Source organism: Peromyscus eremicus, chromosome 23 (assembly GCF_949786415.1).
Source record: "Peromyscus eremicus chromosome 23, PerEre_H2_v1, whole genome shotgun sequence".
NCBI lineage: Eukaryota > Metazoa > Chordata > Mammalia > Rodentia > Cricetidae > Peromyscus > Peromyscus eremicus.
In genome coordinates, this window is record NC_081438.1 from 18,838,421 (window position 1) to 18,862,254 (window position 23,834).

Below are 23,834 nucleotides of genomic sequence, written 5' to 3' on the forward strand. Positions count from 1 at the left end.
GGTGTGCCTGTTAACCCTCAAACCGGGTTCACTTCTTGTGTGTTCATTGAGGGTGGCTGGATGGTGGCTGGACCCGTTCTAGCCCGTGACCTGCGGCTGGAACTCATGATAGGTGTGTCAAAGAGAAGGCAGACCTCTCCTCTCCCCTTGGAGTCCGGACTACATTCGAATCCTTTGGGGGACATCATCTTCTGCCCCCCAAGCCAGCTTCATGCCCTTTTCCTCTTCGTTTTCACAACCTATTCACCCAATTAGTGCTGTCTGCAAGGGTATGGGTGTGGGGCCATCCACCAGAGCATGGGCAACCTGCCAGCGGCCACAGCCCAGAAGAAAACTGATTCCTCCCCCAGTAGTCACCAAACGTCAATAGTGCCTGAGCGAGGAGTGGGACCTCACGAGCCCCTTCTCAGTTTGTGTTGGAATGCTGACTGACTTGACGTTGTGTAAGTGACCACAGCCACCATGAGCTTGTGAAGACAACGACCACGTCATGTCTAGAAGACAACATTTCCCAGCATTCCTCCCACTCTCCAGCTCTTATATCCTTCCTGTCTCCTCTTCTGGGACGGTCCCCATGCCCTAGAAGGGTTGATACAGATGTCCCGTTTAGAGATGAGCACTCAGTAGTCACGTAGTCACAGCACTTTGAACAGAAGAAGCTCCCCTGACCAAGGTGGACAGGAGCAACGATCCATGGGTGTAAAGAAAAATATTTGGAAGGCAGCTTGATCACGTGTCCATCTATTAAAGCAACAGTAGTAGGTTTCCCACCGAAGTCTATGACTTCCTCAACCACACGCTGTTGACCAAGTTTACAGTACCAAGGCATGAATTCCTTCCTGGGTGTGGGTATCAGATCTAATTAGAAGCTGGTTGGTTACCTCCTACCTGTCATGCTGCTACTGTGCCAGTGAGCGCATCTTACCTGGCAGACCAGTATTTTAATCATGCAGGGTCTAGCAGTGAATAAGATCAATGATTACATTTTGTTCCCAGTGGCTCGCATAACACCTTCCAGCACTGTGAAAGCTAGCCAGCAAAGATGTTTTCAGGTCAGTCCTAGCTGGATTTCTCTCCGTCCTGCAACCAAAGTACGTGGTGTCTTTAGCAATATGGGCCTTACCATCTAGTGATGGTAGGGAACCAAAAGCCATGGTAAGAGTCTGGGTTGCTTCAGGGGTCTCTGGGGCCACTCTGACCAATATATAACTTGTAGGGAGGGTGTCCATGTCTGGCACTGAGGTTTTCATTTAAGAACTCATATCTTGGGCCGGGCAGTGGTGGCACACGCCTTTAATCCCAGCACTCGGGAGGCAGAGGCAAGTGGATCTCCATGAGTTCAAGGCCAGCCTGGTCTACAGAGCAAGTCCCAGGACAGGCTCCAAAGCTACAGAGAGAAACCCTGTCTTGAAAAACCAAATAAAAAAAAAAAAAAAGAAAGAAAAAAAAAAAAAAAAGAACTCATATCTTCTGAGAGCCTCATTGTTGACCTATGCAGGGCACTTTTGTTCAAATTCCTCTTTAAAATTATGTATTTTAAGTAGCTAACAAAGTAGTGAGTTTCCACAAGTATTTTTCACATATCTTCAGTTTTGGTTAACTCACCCCCAATCTCATCCCCCTGATCCCCCCCCCCCCCGTTCCTGCTTAACCCTTTAACCCCCAGCATCCCCACCTCCGCTTTCACAGCCCGTATGTTCGACTGTCCCCTCACACCTTCAGGCCTCTTCCCCTCCCCTTCCCATGGGTCCTCTCTGGCTCCTCTACAGACATTCAAAATTAAACACACAAATCTGGAAATTCAAAGCCAGGATCTGCATATGAGAAAGGACGTGAGACATTATGTCTTTCTATACCGGGGTGACCTCACTTACTGTGATGTTTTCCGCTTCCACCCATTCTCATGCAAATTTCATGATTTCATTCTTTTTTTTTTCTTTTTTTTTAAAACAGCTGAATGAAATTCAGTTATGTAATAAAAGTACTGCCTTTGTATTATCCGCTCAGCCATTGATGGACATCTAGGATGGTTCCATTTCCTGGCTATTGTGTATAGACGAGCCATGTCTCTGTGGTAGGATGTGGAGTCCTGTGAGTGTATACGCCCAGAGGTGGTATAACGAGGTCACAGGGTAGTCTTATTTTTAGCTTTATGAGAAACTGTGGGGCAATTTTCAGGTCAAAGTGTCAAAGTCTTGGTGTTTGCTAACCTATAGCTGGTTCTCAGTTCAAATGGCCATCAAAACACACTAGGCTATTCTCTCTCCCCCCACCCTCTCTCTCTCCCTCTCCCTCTCTCTCTGTCTCTCTCTGTCTCTGTCTCTGTCCTCTCTCTCTCTCTCTCTCTCTCTCTCTCTCTCTCTCTCTCTGTGTCTCTGTCTCTCTCCATTTCCCTTTCTTCCAAGACAAGAATTGGAGGAACGCACCTCACACATGGTTTTATGTTCTGGAGATCCAACTCAGCGCTTCATGCATGTGTTTGCTGGCCTTCATGCTAGGCCAGCATTCTACCAACGGAGATGCACATGCAACCCAGAGAGCACCAGCCTCAGGGAGCCGTCTGTCCGTGTTCCTTCAGTTTACGTTTCCTTCACTTCACAGAGTACCCATGCAGGGAAGCCGAGAGTAGGAAGGACCTCTCTGGGGATCTGGGGAGCTACCTGCAGACCTTGGGCTCTGCTCCACACTCCCTTTGCTTGGCAAGTGCCTCTATGTCAGACCTCCTGTCCCCGTGTGGCAGCTCAAGCCGTGGTGATTCATGGTGGGATACTGTCACATCTCCTTCCTACTCTCTGGCACTGTGGGGACTCTGTCTGGACCACCCCCTGGTTCTCTGAGGCCTTTACCGTGTTCAGCACAAGGCGTTTACCGAGCAGGCGCAGCTGGTCTGGACGCCTCATTGATGCTTCTGTCTAACTCAGTACATCCCTGACAAGGGGCTGTGGAGAGATTAGGATTTACTGATCCTAACAAGAGCCAACTACGGAACCAATGTGCTGTGCTGGGCTTACTATTTTCCCCTTCAGACTTCCTTCTCTGGGTTGATGATCTGAGCATTTGACAGGTGCTCCTGTGGGCACATTGTGAATCTTTCCAGACCGTGGAGACACAGACTGATATTTCAATGAGGGCTTTGGCAGACGGGAGTCATTACTTTGCAGGTTGACTGAGCTAAAACGAGCTGCTTCGCTGGCAGAGTTCACGACCCACTTTCTCCTTGTCCCGGTCCAGCACTACACTGAATTTTTAATTTTTATTCTTATTACCTAACACTCTATTGAATTTTTTATTTTTATTTCTCTTCCTGGGCAGAGGCACATTTGGCAGAGACAGCATCGTTTTGCGTTTTTCAGTTGAGTGAAAGGATTTTTTTTTAAAAGCAGCAACGCTTTTTGGAGGTGGGGGTGGGGAGAAATGACTTCCAGGAGTCTTGCTGGAGATACATTTCACGACAAAAAATCCACAGTGTGCCTTGTTCATTTCCATATGAAACTGGCTGTTTCTGAGTGTGGCGGGGTGGAGCAGGGTGTCATCTGATCCTGATGGAGGAAGGATGGGAGGGAGAGATCTAAGTCCCCTCTTCCACAGCCAGAGTGGCCTGGACCTCAGCAGCATCCTCCAGCTTCCCACCGTCACCCTGTCCTAGTGCTGGAGACCTTACAGGACCACTTTCCTGAGCAACCCAAGGATGCCTCTTAGACCTGGATTCTACCCAGAGCTCCCAGAACCCCAGAGAGGTCTGGGACCTTCCTAGTATTTGGAAGTTCTTAAAAAAACAACAAAGCATAGTTTTGAGCCAGGCATGATGACACATACCTTTAATTCCAGCACTTGGGAGGCAGAGGCAGGTGGATCTCTGTGAGTTTGAGTTCAATTTTGTCTACATGGTGAGTTCCAGGACAGCCAAGGCTACAAAGAGAAAGTTGGTCTCAAAAAAAAGCCCCAAAGCCTCTATCTATCTATCTATCTATCTATCTATCTGTCTGTCTGTCTGTCTATCTATCTACCTATCCATATACCTCTATCTCTATCTATCTATCTATCTATCTATCTATCTATCTATCTATCTATCTATCTATCTATCTATCTATCTATTCCCATGGCCAGCAAACTAAGCAAGTGCTCTACCACTGATCTACATCTTCTGCTCTTCTTTTACTTTTTAAATTTTTAAAAAATTTTATGTGCTTTAGTGTTTTGCCATGGGTGTCAGAGTCCCCTGGAACTGGAGTTACAGACAGTTGTGAGCTGCCACGTGGATGCTGGGAATTAAACTTGGGTCCTCTGGAAGAGCAGTCAGTGCTCTTAACCACTGAGTCATCTCTCCAGTCCCCCTTTTTTTACTTTTTATTGGGAGACAGGATCTCACTAAGTTGTTTAGCATTGTCTTGAACTCACTATGTAGCCCAGGCTAGCCTTGAGCTTATGACCCCCCTGCCTCAGCCTTCCAAGTAGCTGAGATACAGACCTGCACCACCATCTTTGACTGGCTTTTATTTATTTATTTTTCCATTTTTTCCATGTGTATGTATGTATGGGTGTTTACATGTATGTGTGTGTGCGGGCATGTGGAGGCCCAAGGTTGGTGTCAGGAATCTCCTTTAATTGCTCTTCCACTTCATTTATTGAGGCAAGGTCTCTCAATCAAACCCAGAGCTCATGGATATGGTTTGTCTTGCTGGTCAGCTTGCTCTGGGGACTCTGTTTTAGTCTTCTGAGGCTAGAGTTATAGACAGGCTGCCATGGCCGTGTGTTTATGTGGCTTTATAGAGATCCATATTCCAGAAGTCACAGTTGCCTGGCAAATGCTTTCACCACTGAGCTATCTCCTGACTCTTGACTTTCATCTTTGATTCACACTGAGCGATAATGTGTTTTATGGGTACTGTATGTCACATCAACACCTATGTGCTTAAGACTAACCTGTGCAGAGCAATTCAAAATATGTCATCGCAAGCATTTTTCAGTCACTCATTACTTTTTGGGAGCATTCAAAATCTTTAGATTCCTCTTGGGTAGAAAAAGAAACATAAGGGAGAAATTCCAAGCCAAGGATAGAAAACTTGTGCCACACCTCCCATGCTCGAGTGAGTCATATGGGGACTTTGAAACCAGAAGGCATGAGGCAGCAATATTGTCACGAGACCTTCAAAAGACTCTCACAGACCAACCCATAAGGCTTTGCAGCAAAGATGGCTGGTAAGGTGACACCAACACATACGTCAGAGGCAGTGGTCTGGTAAGCCTCTCTACATGACCTCAGTTTGTTGATAACAACTAGAGTGAATTTGGCGCCATTTATATTAATAAGGCCAGGGCAAATGTCCCCACTCCTCCTTGTACCCTGATCCATGGTGGCCTATTATGATCAGCCCTGTGAGGAGATCAGCTTGAGTCACGGACACTCCATCACCTCCCTGGCCAGGTGGGAGGAGCCAGACAATCATTTTATGTCTGTCTTTCACATAGAGTCCAGTCGGTGGCCAGCTTAACATACATGTGCACATACAAACACACACATACAGTGTACACGTCTGCAAAGGAACTGGGCACCGGTTACCAGAAGCAGGCAAGCTATAGTATAACCTCAGGGGTGTCTATACCCCCTGGGTGCCTCCCACCAGGTCTATGCTTGATGGACCTGAGTGAAGGTGGGCCCAGACCTGCCTGTGTGCATGCCAGACACTCTTGGCCATCCAGAGCCTGGCTGGTCAGCTATATTTTCTCTGCATCTGGGAATGAAGGGATCACATCCCCTGTGACCTGACTCATTCATGATGATGTTTGTAGCAAAGACCACATAGTCCACGTAGGGTACCACCCCAATGCCAGTGCAGGATGTGGGATCCAAACTTATTAGGATAAACTCCCCTGACAAAAACAACATAGGGGAGAAAGTTGTTTTTCTTTTAGCTCAAAATTCCAGGTTATAATTTACCATGGTAGGCCAGTCAAAGTGGAAGGAACTTATAAATCTGTCCCTCACATCACATCCGTGGTCAAGAGCAGAGAGAGAATGAATATATGCATGTGTTGTTCTCAGCTAGCTTTCTCTACTCTTATATGGTCCAGGACCCAAACCTAGGGAATGGTGTTGCCCACAGTGGGCTGGTTCTTCTCACACCAATTAAAGGAATCAAGACAATCCCTCACAGGCACGCTCACAGACCAACCTGATCTAGATAATCCTCTACTGAGACTCTTTCTCCAGGCGGTTTTAGGTTGTGTCAAATGGATGATTAAAACTAGAGCTATCACACCTACCCATACTGGGCATTTGGAAAACACAGTAGCTGCTCTTATCTCTGCCTACCTCACACCTTCACCCACAGGCAGTCAGCCGCCAAGGCATTCTGAACCTTGAAAAACCAGCTTCCCTCTTCACAAGAACACCCCCTGGGGAACGTGCTCTGAAATACATACAATTTGAGATATGTCAAAAAAAAATTAGCTTCAAGTTCTGTTTGGAATGTTCCTTCAAAACTTTGAAGCAAATCCTATGACTCAGAAACGAGTTTGTTTAGGATGTGACGCCCGGCAGACATAAAAAACGGCAGTGGAAAAGCGTATTTAGGGATGTGGGAGGACATTCCGGAGGCAGTAAATCTTTTAAAAGATGCTGTGTGTAACCAGAATGAATGAAACAGGTTCCTTCCTTTGTAAAGTCATTGTCAGGATCTGGGTGAGTAGGTGGGGGTGGAGGCTGTGTCAAAGGGGTTCACATTTGCATGTTCAGAGTCAGCCAGGATGGGTCTGTATCCGACCTCCGTCAGTCACTAACCCGCTGGCCTCAGTTTCCTCTTCTGAGCACTGGGAATGGGAGCAAGGCTTCTCACTCTTTGAAAGGGGATGGTGGCTCAGGTCACACCCTGGGGAAGGTACTTGGCTTTGACGAGATATTGCTGTGGCATTTCATGCTGCTGCAGCACCGGCTGATAAAACATGTGTTTCTCTCTTCAGGAGTGACGTTTTCATTTTTCTGGAAGACTCAAGGGGAGCAGCCTCGACCAGCCCCCTTCGCTTACGGGGGTCAGGTCATCTCTGACGGTTTCAAAGTCTGCTCTAGCGGTGGAAAGGGCTCCGTGGAGCTGTACACGCGGGATAATTCTATGACATGGAAGGCCACCTTCAACCCTCCGGGTGAGTGTGGTACCAACTGGAGCCTCTGTGGTCCTCAGTGATGATGGGACACCAAAGGAGTCTTTGTGGCACAGGGTTTCTTCTTGCCAGCAGCTTGGGAAGGTGTCAGGAGAACAAGAAGGGCACCTGTCACAAGATGACCTCATGCCAAGGTCAAAGGTCACTGTGTAATTGCTGTTACCCAGTGGCTGTGTGAGGCTGGCTTTCTGCATAATGGAGGTGACATGGCAGGTGCCCGGTCATTGGCTGGGACCAAGTAGAAGCTGTGAGGAGAAGATGGACAGACCGTGGCTGAATCCCCCTGTCCCCACACCATTTGGAGAGGTGGCCTTGAAGCTGCTCCCAGAAGCACAAACAGTTTTGGGGAAGACAGCCTGTCAATCAAGGAGCAGGCAGGCAGGCAGGAGGAGAGGTTGGGGTACCGTGTGGTCTCGATTAAGGATGTGCCTTTAGAACCAGTGGGAGGGGACCGGGGTACCATGGGCCGGAGTTTCAGAGTAGGCAGAGAAGTTCTAACGCTCTGTGGTGTCAAGTTCATTAGTCGGGCTGGACGCTGGTCACTGAGGATAGTCCAAGATACCAGAGGAGTAAGGTGACCAGGAGTTTCATGTGACACGTCCAGGGGGAACCTGGACAGAAACCAGCCAGGTCAGAGGTGGGGGAGGGGGTGCTCCATACTAAGGCTCTAGAACAGCAGTTCTCAACCCTTTGGGGGTCGCATATCAGATATTTACATTACGATTCATAACAGTAGCAAAACGACAGTTACAAAATAGCAACGGACATGGTTGGGGGGTCACTACAACGTGAGGAACTATATTTAAGGGTCGTAGCATTAAGAAGGTTGAGAAGCACTGCCCTAGGAGCAAGCAATGTCTTCAAAGTAGCTCAGGGTCCGTTTCTGGCCCATTTGAAGGAGGTGGCATGGCTTAACTGTTAAGCGCTGGGCCAGGTCCTGAATCTGCCTCGTAGCTTTATGGACCTGGTATCATAGTCCATCACTTGGTGCTTCAATTTCTTCATTTGTAACGTTCAAAGAGTAGCAGTTATTTTTTTTTTTCCCAGGAAGACAGACAGTTGATGGATCGGGGGAGCCTTGAACAATGGGCTGCAGAATCCTGGGAGACTTGGGTTTGCCCTTTGGGTGCTAGACATACTTAAGCTGAATTCGTAACTCCTTTTCTGTAAGGTGGGGGAAATGCAGCATCCAGGGAAGACATTGAATTTCTGGATGCTTTCCAAAGCCGGAAACATTTTTTGCCTTCCTACTTCCCGAGGCTCCTTCTGAATCTCTGAGACGGCTCTCAGTGAGGACCGCTGGCGGTCAAGATTTCCTAGGTAACAGCTCATTCCCTATGGGCCTTGGGCCTGTGGCACAGAGTCAGGCATCTAGCAGGTTCTTTGAAACTGAACACGTGCTGTTTTCCCACCCAGGGATGCCGAGAGACTTGTAAACAACCCCCGGTCATCTGCTCCTCATTTATTCACTGGAGGACTTTGTTATTCTCACTTTCAAAGTCAAGTGCAATGATGCTTTGGCCCTGCTTAGGATCCGAGTGTTCCTCAGAGTGTCAAAATTACTAAAAGTGTTACACAATCCCCAGCAGGAAGCCCTGACGTAATCACTGGCAGTCCACAGTGACCGGCGGGCAGGGGCACTGTGTGTCCTTTAGAGGGGCTCCCCTGTTCCTTCTTTGTCAACCCCAGGAAGAACAGACAAGGCCCTTTGTGGGCTGGTCTTCCCATGGACAAGAGGAGGGACCAGGAGGCTTCCTAAGGGGGTTTATGATGGAGCTCGGAGGCTGGCCATAGCCATCATGTCACCTCATTTTGGTTAATGCCATGTAGGGTATGTTAGGACAGTCCCTTAGATGTTTTGGTGGCCCCTGCTCGGGTGACTGCTTAGTTATTCAGTGATGTTTTGAATGAGGCGTGACCAGCAGTTCTGATTTCATGTCTGAATTGAGACCTTGGAAACAAAAGAGAATGGAAACCCAGCTCCATCTTTTAGTGGCAGGAGGAGGAAGGGGAGGAATCCTCCTAGGAGCCACCTTCCTATACAGCCCAGTCAGCACAGAGGCCTGTCCTCAGTGAAACCAGGTTTCTCTTCTCCTTCTTCCTTGGCTCCGCAGCCCAGGTGCGTGAACACTAGTCTGGCATGACTGTACTATTCTTCTCAACGGCCTCCATTTTTTTTCACGGCATTTAAAAATCATAGCGAAATTGAGCACAAGGAACAAAGGGCTCCCAGGGGCTCCCTACTTCTGCACATGACCAGATTCCCCCCCAGAAGCACCCCCCATCCCAGCACTGTGCTTCAGTGATGAGCTACTTGAATGTGTGCCTATTTTTAGAGATGTCAGCGTCCATTCCTGGTGTCATACCCTCTGTATGTTGGGGAGGAGTCCGAGTTTTGACTTTTTACCTCTCTTTAAGTGGGGTATTTGCTTGCTTACCGTGAGTTTTAGAGTTCTTTGCACGTTTTGTGTGACAGTGTCCATTGCAGACATTTTCCTTGGCCCGTGGCTGGCCTTTTCATTCTTTCTATCAGCAAGTTCTTTTACAGAGCAGAAGTTTTCAGTTTTAATGGAGACTAGCTTTTCAGGTTTTCTATCCTGGATCATGCTTTTGATGATAAAAAAAAAGCAGTATCAAGGGGCTGGAGAGTACTTGCTGCTCTTCCAGAGGACCTGGGTTCGATTCCTAGCACCCACAGGGTAGCTCAAGACTGCCTCTAAGTCCAGTTCTAGGGACTTTGACACCCTCTCTGGCTTCCTGCTTTGTTTGTTTGTTTGTTTGTTTATTTTTAGAGACAGGATTTCTCGGTGTAGCTTTGCACCTTTCCTGGAACTCAATCTGTAGCCCAGGCTGGCCTTGAACTCACAGAGATCCGCCTGGCTCTGCCTCCCCAGCCTCTCTGGCTTCCATGGGCACTGCATGTATGTGGTGCACAGACATACATGTAGACAAGGCATCTGTACTGGCTAGTTTCATGTCAACTTGACACAAGCTAAAGTCATCAGAGAGGAGGGGGCCTCAATGGAGAAAATGCCTCCATAAGATCTGGCTGTAAGCAAGCCTGGAGGACATTTTCTTAATTAGTAATTGACGTGGGAGGGCCCAGTCCATGTGCTATCCCTGGGCTGGTGGTCCTGGGTTCTACAAGAAAGCAAGCTGAGCAAGCCATGAGGAGCAAGCCAGTAAGCAGCATCCTCCATGGCCTCTGCATCAACTCTTGCCTTCAGTTTCCTGCCTTGTTTGAGTTCCTGCCTCGACTTTCTTTGATGATGACCTGTGATGTGAAAGTGTAAGCCAATAAACCTTTTCCTCCCCAGGTTGCTTTGGTCATGGTGTTTCACCACAGCAACAGTAACCCTGACTAAAACAACACCCACATACATAAAGTAAAGCAAACATTTTTTTTAAAAGTCAGAATCAAGCCCAGGGTCATTCTAGAGTCCCCTTTTTTATTCTGGAAGCTGTGCAGATCTGGGTTTGGCGCTTCCATCCACCACCCGCTTTGAATTAGTTTGGGGGCATAGCGATGAGGTCCTTATTTATTCATTCATTGTTATTTTTGCATCCGGTTTCCCCAGCATCCTCCATTGCAGAGACTGTATTAGTTCCACTGTGGCTTTGTTTATTCCAATTTGGCTTTGTTCCTGTCAGGTATCATCAGATGGTGTCTGTATTGCTCTGTATTTGGGCTGTCTGTTCTGTTCCTCTTGATCTGTTTGTCTCCCTAATACCACGTGGCTTCGCTTACTCACCCAAGCATGTCCGACCTCTGGGCACCGTCAACCCACATTACTACCTGCAGAGTTCATGCTCCGGACTTGTGCTATTGAGTTGCAAAGGAGACTCTTACAACGTTTTAAGTGTCTACAACTTTGCATGGCTCCACATTCATGGTTATTCTCAGTTGCAAGTGGTTGCATGCACCGCCCAGGCCATGGCTGGGTGGGCCATTTTTAGTCTCAGAAGGAGGTCAAGTTAGCGGACGCTTCCCATCAAACAGTGGAAGCTTTCCTTCAAAACTTAGCAAAGTCTTTAGTATCTGTAGTTTATAATAAATTTAGATGAGTAAAATAATTTCATTAAAAAAAAAGGAGGAGGCCATGTCCGTCCTCCAACTCTGTTTTTCTCCTTTTAATATGTGACTTTTCTTGGTATTTGTCTCTCTGTGTAGACTTTAGAGTCCAATGGTGACTCTCCAAAAGACATCCTGCTGGCATTTGGGTTGGTATGAATTGCATTGTGTCTACTGAAGAACAGACTGGGATAGACACCTTAACAACACTGAGTTTTCCTGTCTATGAACATGGGCTGTCTCTCTAGACATTGCATTCTTTCCTCAGTTTTACAGTTTTCTTCAGTCATGTGTGTGTGGGTGTGTGTGTGTGTGTGCTTATACACACGCGCCACGTGTTCATTACTGTCAGGTTGGAAGACAGCCGACTTTTTATCTCTTAGCTTTTCACCCACCCATCATGTGAACATCACATGGGCATTTCAGGCTTTGCTTTTATTCTTGATAACAAAGATAATTTTAGTCTGTTCTTCGTAACCCAGGTGCCTCTTTCCCTGCTGACTGTAATAGTGGGGACCGCTAGGAGCTGTGACAGAGGGTTGTCCTCATCTTGTTCCTGACCACGTTGAGATTTTCAACTAGGGTTATGATCCCATTGGTTGGTGCTTGGATCTAGCCTTTGTTGTTATTGGGTGTTTTTTTTTTTTGTTGTTGTTGTTGTTTTTGAGACAGAGTTTCTCAGTGTAGCTTTGGAGCCTTTCCTGGAACTCACTCTATAGCCCAGGCTGGCCTCGAACTCACAGAGATCCACCTGCCTCTGCCTCCCGAGTGCTGGGATTAAAGGCATGCACCACCACTGCCCGGCTTGGATCTCACCTTTTAAACAAGTCTTTTATTACTTTTGATTGCAGATGTTTAAATTTATGACGCTTGTATCAAAATAATAAAGGGTCTTCTCGAGTTGCTTTTGGAATTTGGGGGTGGGAGCAAAGGTCATGTGCTCCAAAGGACTAAGGGGAGTTAGGTTATGTTATAACCCATAGTTGGACTCACTAAAGCCAAGGGTGACAGAGCATCCCATGAAAGAGGGATGTGGTTAGGAGCTTAGGAAGCTCATGTAGAACTCATCTGCTGAGCTCAGAATGCATCTTCACTCTCTTCCAGGTCCTTACTGGACTCATGTTCTGTTCACGTGGAAATCCAAGGAGGGCCTAAAAGTCTACGTCAACGGGACTCTGAGCACCTCAGACCCGAGTGGGAAAGTGTCTCACACCTACGGGGAGCCTCATGTCAACCTGGTCATAGGGTCTGAGCAGGACCAGACCAAGCGTTACGAGAATGAAGCTTTCGATGAGTTCATCATCTGGGAACGCGCGCTGACTCCCGATGAGGTCAAGATGTACTTCACAGCTGCCGTTGGTCAGTGTGTGGGAAGGCTGTGGGTAGATCTGGGGTCCTCATCACCCTTCAGTCCTCAAGCTCGTGTCAGGGTAGACGTGAGATGTATCTTAATGAACCTTCTAAGTATAGTCATGTTTCTGAACACCTGTTCCCTAAGATAAATGAGCGAACAGTTCACAGGAGACACACTGAGATTAATATTCTCTGATCCTTGCAGGCTCCGTGGGGTATACACAGGCTGATTACAGAGATTTTGATGGCAAATAGTCAGACCCTTGACAAATGCCTCCCATGTGCACAACCTCTGTGGGGCCCTCAGACCCCAGGGTACCTTCTTCTTGCGCGATTACAGGTGATTGCTCCAAGCAGGGGCCTGTAGACAGGTGGATATGGTTCAGTTCTTACTTTGCCATGGGACTTTTAAAAAGCTCTGATAAATTTCATGTGACATCTGTGCAACCATTTAAAGTGAGCAACTAAAAAAATATAGGGCTGGAATGATAGCTCAGTAAGTAAAGCACTTGCCTCTCAACCGTGGACCTGAGTTAAAGTTCTAGGACCCACATTAAAAAAAAAACAAAAAACAAAAAACAAAAACACGGCAAGCCTGGCAGTGGTGGCACACACCTTTAATCCCAGCACTCTCTGTGAGTTTGAGGCCAGCCTGGGCTACAGAGTGAGTTCCAGGAAAGGTGCAAAGCTACACAGAGAAACCCTGTCCCGGGAAAACAAAACAAAACAAAACATCCCCCCCCAAACAAAAACAAAAACAAAAACAAAATAACCCCCAAACCAGGGTGTGATGGTGTGTGCGTATAATCCCAGGACTGAGAAGGCAGAGGTAGGAGGATCTCTTGGACTCACTTTTCAGCCAGCCTAGCATCACAAGGCAGCCCCAGGTCCTAGTTTTTAAAAAAAGGTAGACAGACAGATCCTCGGGAAAGAGACTGAGGTTGACCTCTGCTTCCCCATGCACACACCGAAACAAAAAAGCAATGGCATTAAGAGAATCAGTTTGGTGGTATTTAGCAAGTTCACAGGGTGCAACCACAGCCTCTATATCATCTTCAAATATTTACTGTCCTTAAGGGACATCCATGTCTATTAAGCCATCACTGACTTCTGCAGCCACTGATCGATTTCTTTTTTCTGAGGTTCACCTGTTTTAGAGAGTCCATCCCTTACTGACTCATAGAAAGATGGCTTGTTGATGTCTGTTCTCCCAGCAAGGCTCCCAGTCCCTGCTGCTCAAGTGGCGAGCAGCTCCCATGGAGAGGCAGAGAGGGTCAAGTCCAGATCTCGAGATCTCAGTGCACACATCTGTGAAATCTAGGCATATGTATCATCTGCCAGACGACCCCATAGTAAGAATCACACAGGAATGAGACAGACCAAGGGTGCGGTGGAGTCTCACTTCTCATCTCAATCTTGCATGGCCACTCCTATGGTATGCACGGAAACTTCCATTTCCATTGCCTTGATCTCTTAGCGGCACACAAGTCAACAGGAGTTGACTATAGTATGACATGAACACATGGCATGGCTGCCCTGTAACTTCTTGGCACCCAAGCGACGAATGTCACTCGATCTTGGAGAACAAAATGCTTTTGGGGTCCAGCTCTACATCACCAGCCACCTCACCCCACCCAGTCCCAAGGGGCCCATCACTCTCAAGCCAGCCAGGGGGGATGATGTCATTTCCTCAGGTCACCCAAAGCAACCTCGAGACATTTCCCGAAAACAAGGTCATGTATCAAGTTAAGTCTGTGTTCTCGTCAGGAAACAATAGAGTCAGAAGTAGTCGGTGAAGCGTAGGCAGAAAAACATCAAGTGGGGAGCTTCATCTTTGATCTTGGACGTCTCGTCATGGGGAATGGCTCATAATTAACCATGATCATCAGTAGAGAGAATAACCAGGCTCTTCACAGCAGAAATTCTGTCTCCTTCACCACTTTTGGGGTAGCATTTTAGCCTAGTGTATCAGTTTCTTTTAAGCTGTAACAAAACACCTGACAAAAACTACTTACTTAAGTCGGATTGATGGATCCTGGCTCATGATTTCATAGGGTCCAGCTGGTGGCCACTGGGCTCCATGAATACATTTGAGTGGGACATCATAGCAGAGGAGGACATCTAGTCATGTCACAGTGGGGCAGGAAGCAGAGAAAAAAACAACAGGAAGTGGGTAGAAATAAATACACCCTCAGGGACCTGTCCCTAGTGGCCCTCACTTCTCCAGCTAGGCTCTGCCGCCCAGAGTGTCCAGAACCTTCCAAAAATAGTGCCACCAGCTGGTTACCAAATGTTCAAGTGTGGGAGATGCTTCTGATTCAAACCATAGCACCCAGTGATTAAGGATCCTGTGTCTTATCTATAATGAGTCTGGGTGAAACTGAAGCCTATTTCTCATTCTCTCTTTGTTTGAAATCCGTGAGACCTTGCATAAAATCATCCTTTTATGTGATGGCTTGCATGAACGGTGTTCAGAAGCAATTTACAATATAAATGGAAAAATAATTTCTGCTGGGAAAATCCATATAATCTACCTTTTAGGCTGATTTATGAGCCCTTTATCTTCCCAGCAACATCCATGCTCAAAACATCCTGCGCCTCCGTAGGACACCTCAAGCTGGTAAAATCCGAATAAGGGCAGGCCTCCCTGGGGCATGACCAAGGATGATTTAGCCCTCACGGAAGCATCGTTTTTTCTCTTTCAGGTAAACACGCTCTGTTGTCTTCAACACCACCGGCGATGCCCACAGCGCACTCTGTGGTGAGCAGGGGCCTTTTCCCTTTGCCCCATATGTGTGAGTCACATTTCATAGCTGGGACAAAAATATTTGAGAAGACAACCCAAGGGAGAAAAAGGGTTTTCAGTCTGTGGTGTGCTGGGTGCATTGCTGAGGGCCGGAGACAAGGCAGAAACATGGTAGAAAGCCAAGTGAGGGAAAGATGCTTCCTCTGTGCTCTATAGCAACCAGGAAGCAAGGGTGGGGGTGGGAAGAGAGATGGGGCAGGAGTAGGAAGAGAATGAGAGTCTAAGGATCATGCATCCTTCAGGGGCACATCCTTCTTTCTCCACCTGGACCCCACCCACCTCTGTAGCCCATTCTACAACATACCAACTCATCCATGGGTTTCATCCATTGATGAAGTTAGCACCCTGCCACAACCCAATCGCATCTTAGTAGTGCCGCCCACTAGGGACCAAAGCTTTCACAGGGGAGTAGTTCACATTCAAACCATAACCCCACCCTCCTGGTGCTTGGGTTGGCTTGTGCTGTGTGCCAGCAAGGCCAGAGGCATGTCCAGGATGAAACAATAAAGGGAGGGAATCCAGTTTCAGGGTAACACTGGGTGCCAGAGTGATGGGAAAAATGATCCCCTTGGTTCCTATTCCTTAGAACGCTAGGAAGAAAGGAAATTGTGGGGAGCCAGTGACCCCTGAAATGGCTTCCTGGGCAGTTGAGGCCCATCTCTCCTCGTCTTCCTTTGGTGACTCTTTTTCTGACATTGGAGGAATGGGTTGATTTATACAGAATTGTGGCTGCTTCAGATTAGTTTTTGTGTCTAAAGAATGTCCCTTGCTCAGGGACTTTGACAGCAAATGCCCAGACTCTAGTCCACTTGGGTTCAGATCTTTGTTTACCGATCATCAACTCTGTATGCCTCTCTCTTTGTCTCTGTGTATGCATGTAGAGCTAATTTCATTTTTCAAGCGGGTTCTTGTTTCATGAGGTGGCTGTGAGGATGGGATGCTGTCTCTATGCAGGCTCTTCCCAGAAGCATCCATGTGTGTGAGGGACCAGTCTTGGTACTGTCCTGATGGGACCAGAGCCAGAGGTCACCTTGAGCTTCTATAGAATGTCCTGGTTTTAGTTCCTAGCAGGAAGTCATGTGGCCACTGTATTTCAGATGCCCACAGACGCCTACCACCCAATCATCACCAACCTGACAGAGGAGAGAAAATGTTTCCAGAGGCCTGGAACCGTGCTTAGATACCTTCAAAATGTGTCCCTCAGCTTGCCCAATAAATCCCTCTCAGAGGAAACTGCGCTGAACCTCACACAGGTAAGGCTCTGGTGCCTTTGGCTGGTGGGTTGGGGCTGATGCATGGCTGGACCATAAATTAGAAAGTTAGAAAGATCTAGAGCCATGGCTGCTGACTAGATGGCTCAGCAGTTAAGAACAGTTGCGGCTCTTACAGAGGACTATAATTCAGTTCCCTAGCACCCATGCTGCATGGTTCACAGCCATCCATAATTCCAGATCCAGGCGATATAACACCCTTCTCTGGCTTCCAGGGGTACCTACACACATCTGGCTTACATTCACGAACACCACACGCACATGCACATGCACCCACGTGCACACACAATGCTCTTGCACACGCATGTGCAAAGAACAGCAAGATCAAGAGCCTTTGCCTAACAAAGTTTAGGCTTCTTCTAAACAGGCAGGTTGTTCTGGCCAGCTCTCTGATGCTCAGTGAAGCCTCCCTGAGCTGAGAATTGGATCTTCATTTCACTTCCCAGCATCTAGCCTTCCTGGTCCATCCACACACCTACCTAGCCTCCAGAGCTTGCAACTCATAGTGTCAAGTCTGATGTCTCCTCAGCAATAAAGCAGATGTGGGGGGATGTTAGCAGATGTAGTTAGAGGCCACAGGTCGCCATGTACAGTGTGCCTTCCTGAAGTCACCCAGAGCACTCTATGAGTGTGGTGCTTAGGACATTAAAGTCGGGACGTTCCCTTTCTTCATTCCTCCTAACAGTTCCCAGGGAGAGGAAGGAGCTTGAGGTATCTCACGGCTGTATGGTTTTCTTGACCCAGGGTTATTGTCAGGTATGGAGAGAGAAGGGGTATTTGAGGTAGGCCGTTCTTGAGAATACACCCCAAGGCGATGAGCAGGGAGTGTGGAGTCTGGCTGCTAGACCCGCCTTTGCCCTGCATGTTATAACCGTGTACTTCTTCTTAGGGTACAAATGTTGCTAGCTTCCTGGCTATTCTGACACATGGAGGCGATAGTTACTGTGACCATATCTCAGGGCACCAAATGGATCCCTGTGCACTTTAGTGTCTAGTTCTGAAGGCATACCCAGGGAAACATATCCAACCTGGGATATAGTGACCAGAGGCTCCCCAGAGTGGCTGGAGGTAGTCAGTAGCTTTCTTGATCAGGGCAGGAGAAGCAAGTTGGATGTCTGAGATTTCATCATCTCTCAGAACACGTAGGTTCTAGAATTCCACGTCACCCAGAACTACCATGGCTTTCAAGAGGTTGAGGAGCTAAGATAGATTCAGGTTCTGGGAAGTGCTATGGAAGGATGGGCTTGGGGGGCCTCGGCTCAGGTTCCAGGCTCTGGAGTGGAACAAGCTGGAGATGAGCCCAGCCCTGTCCTCTTGGAAGTTTGGCAGGCACATTGTCTAACCCCGCAAGGCCTCACTTTCCCTGGAGGTGTAGAGGAGTCGTGCTGCCCGGATACTTAGCTGGTACCTGCATGGCAATAAGAAGGCTTCAGCGTAGAGCAGGTGTGGACCACGGCGTCTGAGTCCTTGGCATTGACAGTGGCTGGGCGGATCTGCTGTGTGGCCCTCCTTTATGCATCCTGACCACTGATCTGTTATTGTTGAGGTCATTGTGCTCTGAACTATAGTGTCCAATGGACCCAGTTTCTATATCCATACAACTACTCCCAGCCCTTTGCCTTTGTGTCTGGATGTGCTGGGGATGGGAAGGGTGAGTGGCTCATCTTTATAGGGCAGAAGCCTTCCCATGATGCCCTGGTATCAGGGGCATTATGGAGAGCGTGCTCCAAGGCCACCTCCAGGGCAATGCAAGAAAATCCACGAAGGCAGCGAGGGCTAGACTTTTTTTTTAATCTGAGGGTAATTAGGAGTAAGTTTCTATCTATCTGACTGGTGTAAGGAAACACACATGCTTTCTGATGTTAACTTTATCTTTTACTTCAACTTAAGAATGATCTCTGACTCTGTCTCCATACAGCTACATATCTCCACATTGCTACATTCTATACATACAGCTACATGTCTTTCTTTACATACATACGTCCATTCATCTCTATACACAGTCACACCTGTTTCCACATGTCTACACTTCTATCTTTTGCATATATTTCTCTTCTATATCTCTTTTCCATACAGCATCTTCCTTGCTTCCACGGTTACAAATCTCCACACAGCCACAACTAAACATCTCATTTACAGAGCTCTCACCATACAGAACTTTACACAGTTCTTCTACATAGCAGCAGCTCTTTCGCATGTCTCTCTCTCTCTCTCTCTCTCTCTCTCTCTCTCTCTCTCTCTCTCACACACACACACACACACACACACACACACACACACTACATAGCCATCTCTCCCCACACCACCGCTGCTGCTCTCCCTCAGCCAAACTCTGGACAACTATCGTTACATTTTCAGGGCCCTACCCATTCTCACAACACAAGATAAGTCACGCAGTTTCTCTTAGGCTAGTAACGTCACATTGACCCATTCACGGAGCTCTAAATTGGTGAGGGGTCTCAGACAGTAAACAATTGGCTGAACCTTAAGTGGTCAGGGTATGTGCAGAAAGGGAGCTACTGCAAGGATTATGTCTTGATGTAAACAGCCTGGCCTTGATTTAGCAATAAATAACACCTGGGAATTAGTCTTTGCGTATATTCTGCAGGGGCAGCTTAGCCTGTTTTGGACTAGTTCTAAGGTCTTTGCAAAATGTTTAAAAGGCTGTCTTTGCGACTGAGAGTATTGTTACTTTCCTGTGTCAGTAAAGAAGAATATTCTGGTAATATATCTATTCATCAGAATTATACAGCTTAAACAGACATCCACAGCTGTGGGGGGAGGGCTACCCACCACCCTCACATTTCCCCAGAGTACTCTTGAGTAGGAGAAGCAGGAAATATTAGTTAGAAGGATAGAGGGGAGAGAAAGAAATAGAAAATACAGGATAGCCTTGAGAGAGCCTGAATCCTAATCCATTGGGCCCCCGACTGTCTCTGCCCTAGGGTATATAAAGGAATGCCAAGGGGTGGAGCAAAAGACCTCCCCCCAGCACAGCCAAGTGCAGACCATCTCAGACACCTGCACTCAGGCCCGTGGTCCTAATCATCCTCTATGTGGACCTGCTGGGTAAAGCCATCAGGAAACCTGAAAATGGGCTCCCACACACAGCTGAATGTGTGCCCAGAGATGTAGAACACACTACCAAAGGGCTGTAGAAAGCACCCCACAGCTGTGCTTACAGGGAGGTATAACGGTGGTACCTGAGAAAGCTACAGACAGAAAACAACCGTTTTCCACAGCCAGTGACCCCACGGCTTTGCCAGGTGGGGCTCCCCATCAGGGAGTTGTACATCTGGTGGGTCGACTTGTCAAACACTAGTTATCACCTGCTGTATACTCCCACAGCCCTCAGCACCCTGGAAGTAGCCACCCCACCTTATTGATTGTAACTGGGCTTATTGACCTCACCTAGACCAATCACCAGCCCAGGGGAGCAGAATTGTCATGGCAGACCAGCCAGTCATGAAAAAGATCTTGGTTGGGCAAAATTGCCTGTGTGGCACACTTCCTGTTTCCATAGGAAGAGGGGCTGGATTGGGTGGAAAATCCCTAAATTTGGGCAATCTTATAGGTCAATGTTACACGAATCCTAAACGATCTTATAATAAAAACCCGGAGCCAGATATTAGGATAAATGCTGAAAGATCAGAGAGACAAAGGAACAAGCCACAGTCACTTCTCACCTTGCCAACTCCATGAATCCTCTGACTGAATGTCTCTGAGTCCTCAGCCGAAAGGGCTCCTGAGTTCCTGTCTCCTCACACCTTATATGTCTTTCTCTGCCCAGTCAATTCATTTCCTATCTCAACCTTCCTAGTGCTGGGATTAAAAGTGTATGCCACCACTGCCTGGCTGTTTCTCTCCTAGACTGAATCAATCTCATGTAGCCCAGTGTGGTCTTGAACTCACAGAGATCCAGACGGATCTCTGCCTCTCAAGTGCTAGGATTAAAGGTGTGTGGGCCACCTCTGCCTGACCTCTATGTTTATCTCGGTGGCTGGCTCTGTCCTCTGATCTTCAGTCAAGTTTTATTTCTTCGATTACGCACAGGTCACTGATGGGAGATGGTATGTGATGCCCTGGAGCAGGGTTTGGCCTACAGTAAGTGGGTCATCACATCTCTCATTTGTTCCTGTAACAGCTGGTCTGAGAGTCTGTCTATAGAGTGTAGGAATCTTTCAAAAGTCTGTCTGCTTCCTCAGGCCCTCAGCACACTCTAGTTCCCGCCTCCTGATCCTGTATCGCCTGTTGGAATGTGCTGGCAGATGAGGGGCTGGATAGCTTTCTTGAGCTGTGCATGCTGAGAGGCACTGTGGTTGAGGGCCGCAGAAAGAGTAGTATATATCTTTCAGTAAGGACATGGAGGGACTTGGGTCAGGGGAGACAGGTTGTTCTGCTAAACCCAGTGCGGAGCTACAGGACAGCTGGTGGGGGATGAAGTGAGGTGGGGACACATGGCCAAGGTGTTCCCATGTTCTTCATAAGATGGTGTATTGGAACACAGACTTCAACGCAGGCCACATGGGAAACATTTTCTGAGCTTGGTGGCTCGGCTCCTTGCCTGTTACTTTCTCTTTGCCTCTCTGCTGAACCTCACAGAGTCAGAGATTGCAAACCAAGATGCCTTTGGGGGGGTGGGAGGGAATCAACGATCAAAGTCAAGGATGTGATGGGCTGGACCACCAGGCAGACAGCTGACCCGTAGAGAGCAACAGCCAGCTACTCGAAGCCTCCTGATTTCAACCTTCAGTCTCTTCTCTTCTGATTTGGCAAGGGAAGCCCTAATCCTTGAAAACATGGCTGGCATTTTAAAAGGAAATGTATACAGATCAAATGAAGACCACCTCAAGGCTGACTGAGCCCAGTGGCCATCAGTTTGAGGCTTTTCCATGGCCTGTGCTGACTCTGGTACCCTGGGGACAAATCATACAGAATGATGATGTCCAGAACTTCTCAAATCCAATTGAACAGGAAACAAAATTTCTAGGAAGTCATTGTATAGCTTTCCATAGTGTCCTGGCTTTTGACCATCAGTGATGGCCTAGTACAGTGGCCAGAAGCCACTTCCTAGGCTGTACTGTCAGTTGGGTGTGCTTTTGAGTGCGAGGTCTATGGTTCATGTACAGGGACTAGTGACCCACGTACAGGATGCCCACTGCAGTCCTCAGCCTGAACCAAAGAAATGTAAAATATCTATCGGTTAGCAAAAATATGATGTGCATGTTGAAATGATACTTTTATGTGTTGAATTAAGTAAATAAAATATACTATTTAATCGATTTAGCTCCCCCTCATAGAAGCAACTGATTAGAAATAAAAAGCTGTGTGTAGTGGTACATACCTGTAATCCTAGTACATGGGAAACTGAGGCAGGATGACCTTGAGACTACATCATTCGATCCTATGCCTGCCCCTGCCCCCCCTCCCAAAAAAAAGAAAAAAGAAAAAAATCCGAGTTAACTGATGTGGTTCACTCGTTTCTGTTCTCAGAACTGTTTTCTATCCCTCAGGCCAAATGTAATCCATGCATAGCTTATTTCTGTAGTAAAATTTTAGGGACATATGGTCGCTCACTTCTGCACAGTCTAGCTTGCTTCTGCACTCTGTGGCAGAGCTGAGGCTATAGCCTGACCACGTGAAGTCTTTATTTTGTGGCTTTTTAGAAAAATCGTGGGGGGGGGCCTGTGGACATGGCTCAGTTGGAAGAGTGCTTACCCAACATGCGTGAAGTCCTGGGTTTGACCCCCAGTACCACACAAACCAAGTCTGGTGGTACACACCTGTAACCCCAGCATTTGGGAGGCAGAGGGAAGAGGATCAGAAGTTCAAGGTCATCCTTGGCCTGGGTAGTTCTATGTATAGTGAGTTTGAGGCCAGCCTGGGCTATATGAGACCTTCTGGAAGAGAAGGAAGAAGAAGAGGAGGAAGAGGAAGAGGGAAAGGTAGGAAGGAGGGTAAGGGAGGAAAGGAGAAGGGGAGAAAGGAAGAAGAAAGGAGGAAGGAGGAGAGAGAAGAGGAGGGGGAGAAGGAGGAAAAGGACTAAGGGATTAAAAAAATGTTTGCTGTTCCTCTGATCAAGGAGAGAAAGCAGAAGCATTTTTACGGTCATTAGTTAAGCCCCTGTGCTTGAGAATACAAATCAACAGCTGTGGGATGAAGATGAATGGGACAAGCAAGCTTTGATGAGGCACCCTGCACATACTTAGCTATTTGGTGAGGAGGGGACGGGACTTTGTTGGCCGGGAAGACGCCACATGGTTCTCAACCTGTGGGTTGCGACCCCCTCTGGCACCCATTGGATCTCCAAAAATATTTACGTGATGACTCATAACAGTACCAAAATGACAGTTATGAAGTATCAGCGAAAGTAGTTTTATGGTTGGAGGTTGGTCGCCACAACATGAGAACTGTATTACAGGGTCGCAGCATTAAGAAAGTTGAGAACCACTGGGCAGAGGAAATGGAGGTCAGTGAATTGGCCTCCAAGCTTGAGTCTGGTGTCTGTAGCCAGAGATGAAAGGGAAAGACTGAGACAGATGAGTAGGGAGGGCCCGGGGCTGGGGCAAGTACCACTGAAGCAACTACCCTGCTCAGCTTTCCTCCATGGTTACAGGGGATGCTGGCAGGCTAATGCCTTTTTTTTTTTTCAAAAGAAGCAGTTTCACTAATTCACTAATTCACTCATTCACTCATCCATCCATCCATCTATCCATCCATTCATCCACTCATCCATCCATCTATCCCCACATCCATCCATCCATCCATCCATCCATCCATCCATCCATCCATCCATCCATCCATCTATCCATCCACTCATCCATCCATTCATCCACTCATCTATCCATCCATCCATCCATCCATCCCCACATCCATCCATCCACTCATCCATCCATCCACTCATTCCTTCATTCATCCGCTTATCCATTCATTCATTGATTGGACATGCTGGGGCCTATCACATGCACTGGACGCTTGTGATATCCACATTCTGATCACTGACTTCACAAAGTTGTCACAAGAAACAAGCGAGGAGATAGCATCTATAAGACATAGCCCGAGGCTGGGGAGAGGGCTCAGTGATTAAAGCATTTGACCCACAAGCCTGAAGATCTGAATTCAGATCCCCAGAATCCACAGAATGCTGAGTGGACATGACAACCTGCTATAATTC

General features: G+C 47.5%; 1 protein-coding gene across 2 annotated transcripts in view; it reads left to right on the forward strand.

The window, feature by feature from the left end:
* Adgrd1 (adhesion G protein-coupled receptor D1) overlaps positions 1-23,834 on the forward strand; it is a 117,093-nt gene that overhangs the window by 17,279 nt on the left and 75,980 nt on the right. For both annotated transcript variants that reach the window (XM_059249082.1, XM_059249083.1), the window contains 4 exons: positions 6,961-7,140; positions 12,335-12,589; positions 15,289-15,344; positions 16,487-16,642. In XM_059249082.1, the coding sequence (XP_059105065.1) occupies positions 6,961-7,140; positions 12,335-12,589; positions 15,289-15,344; positions 16,487-16,642 (647 nt within the window). The remainder of the gene's footprint in view (positions 1-6,960; positions 7,141-12,334; positions 12,590-15,288; positions 15,345-16,486; positions 16,643-23,834) is intronic.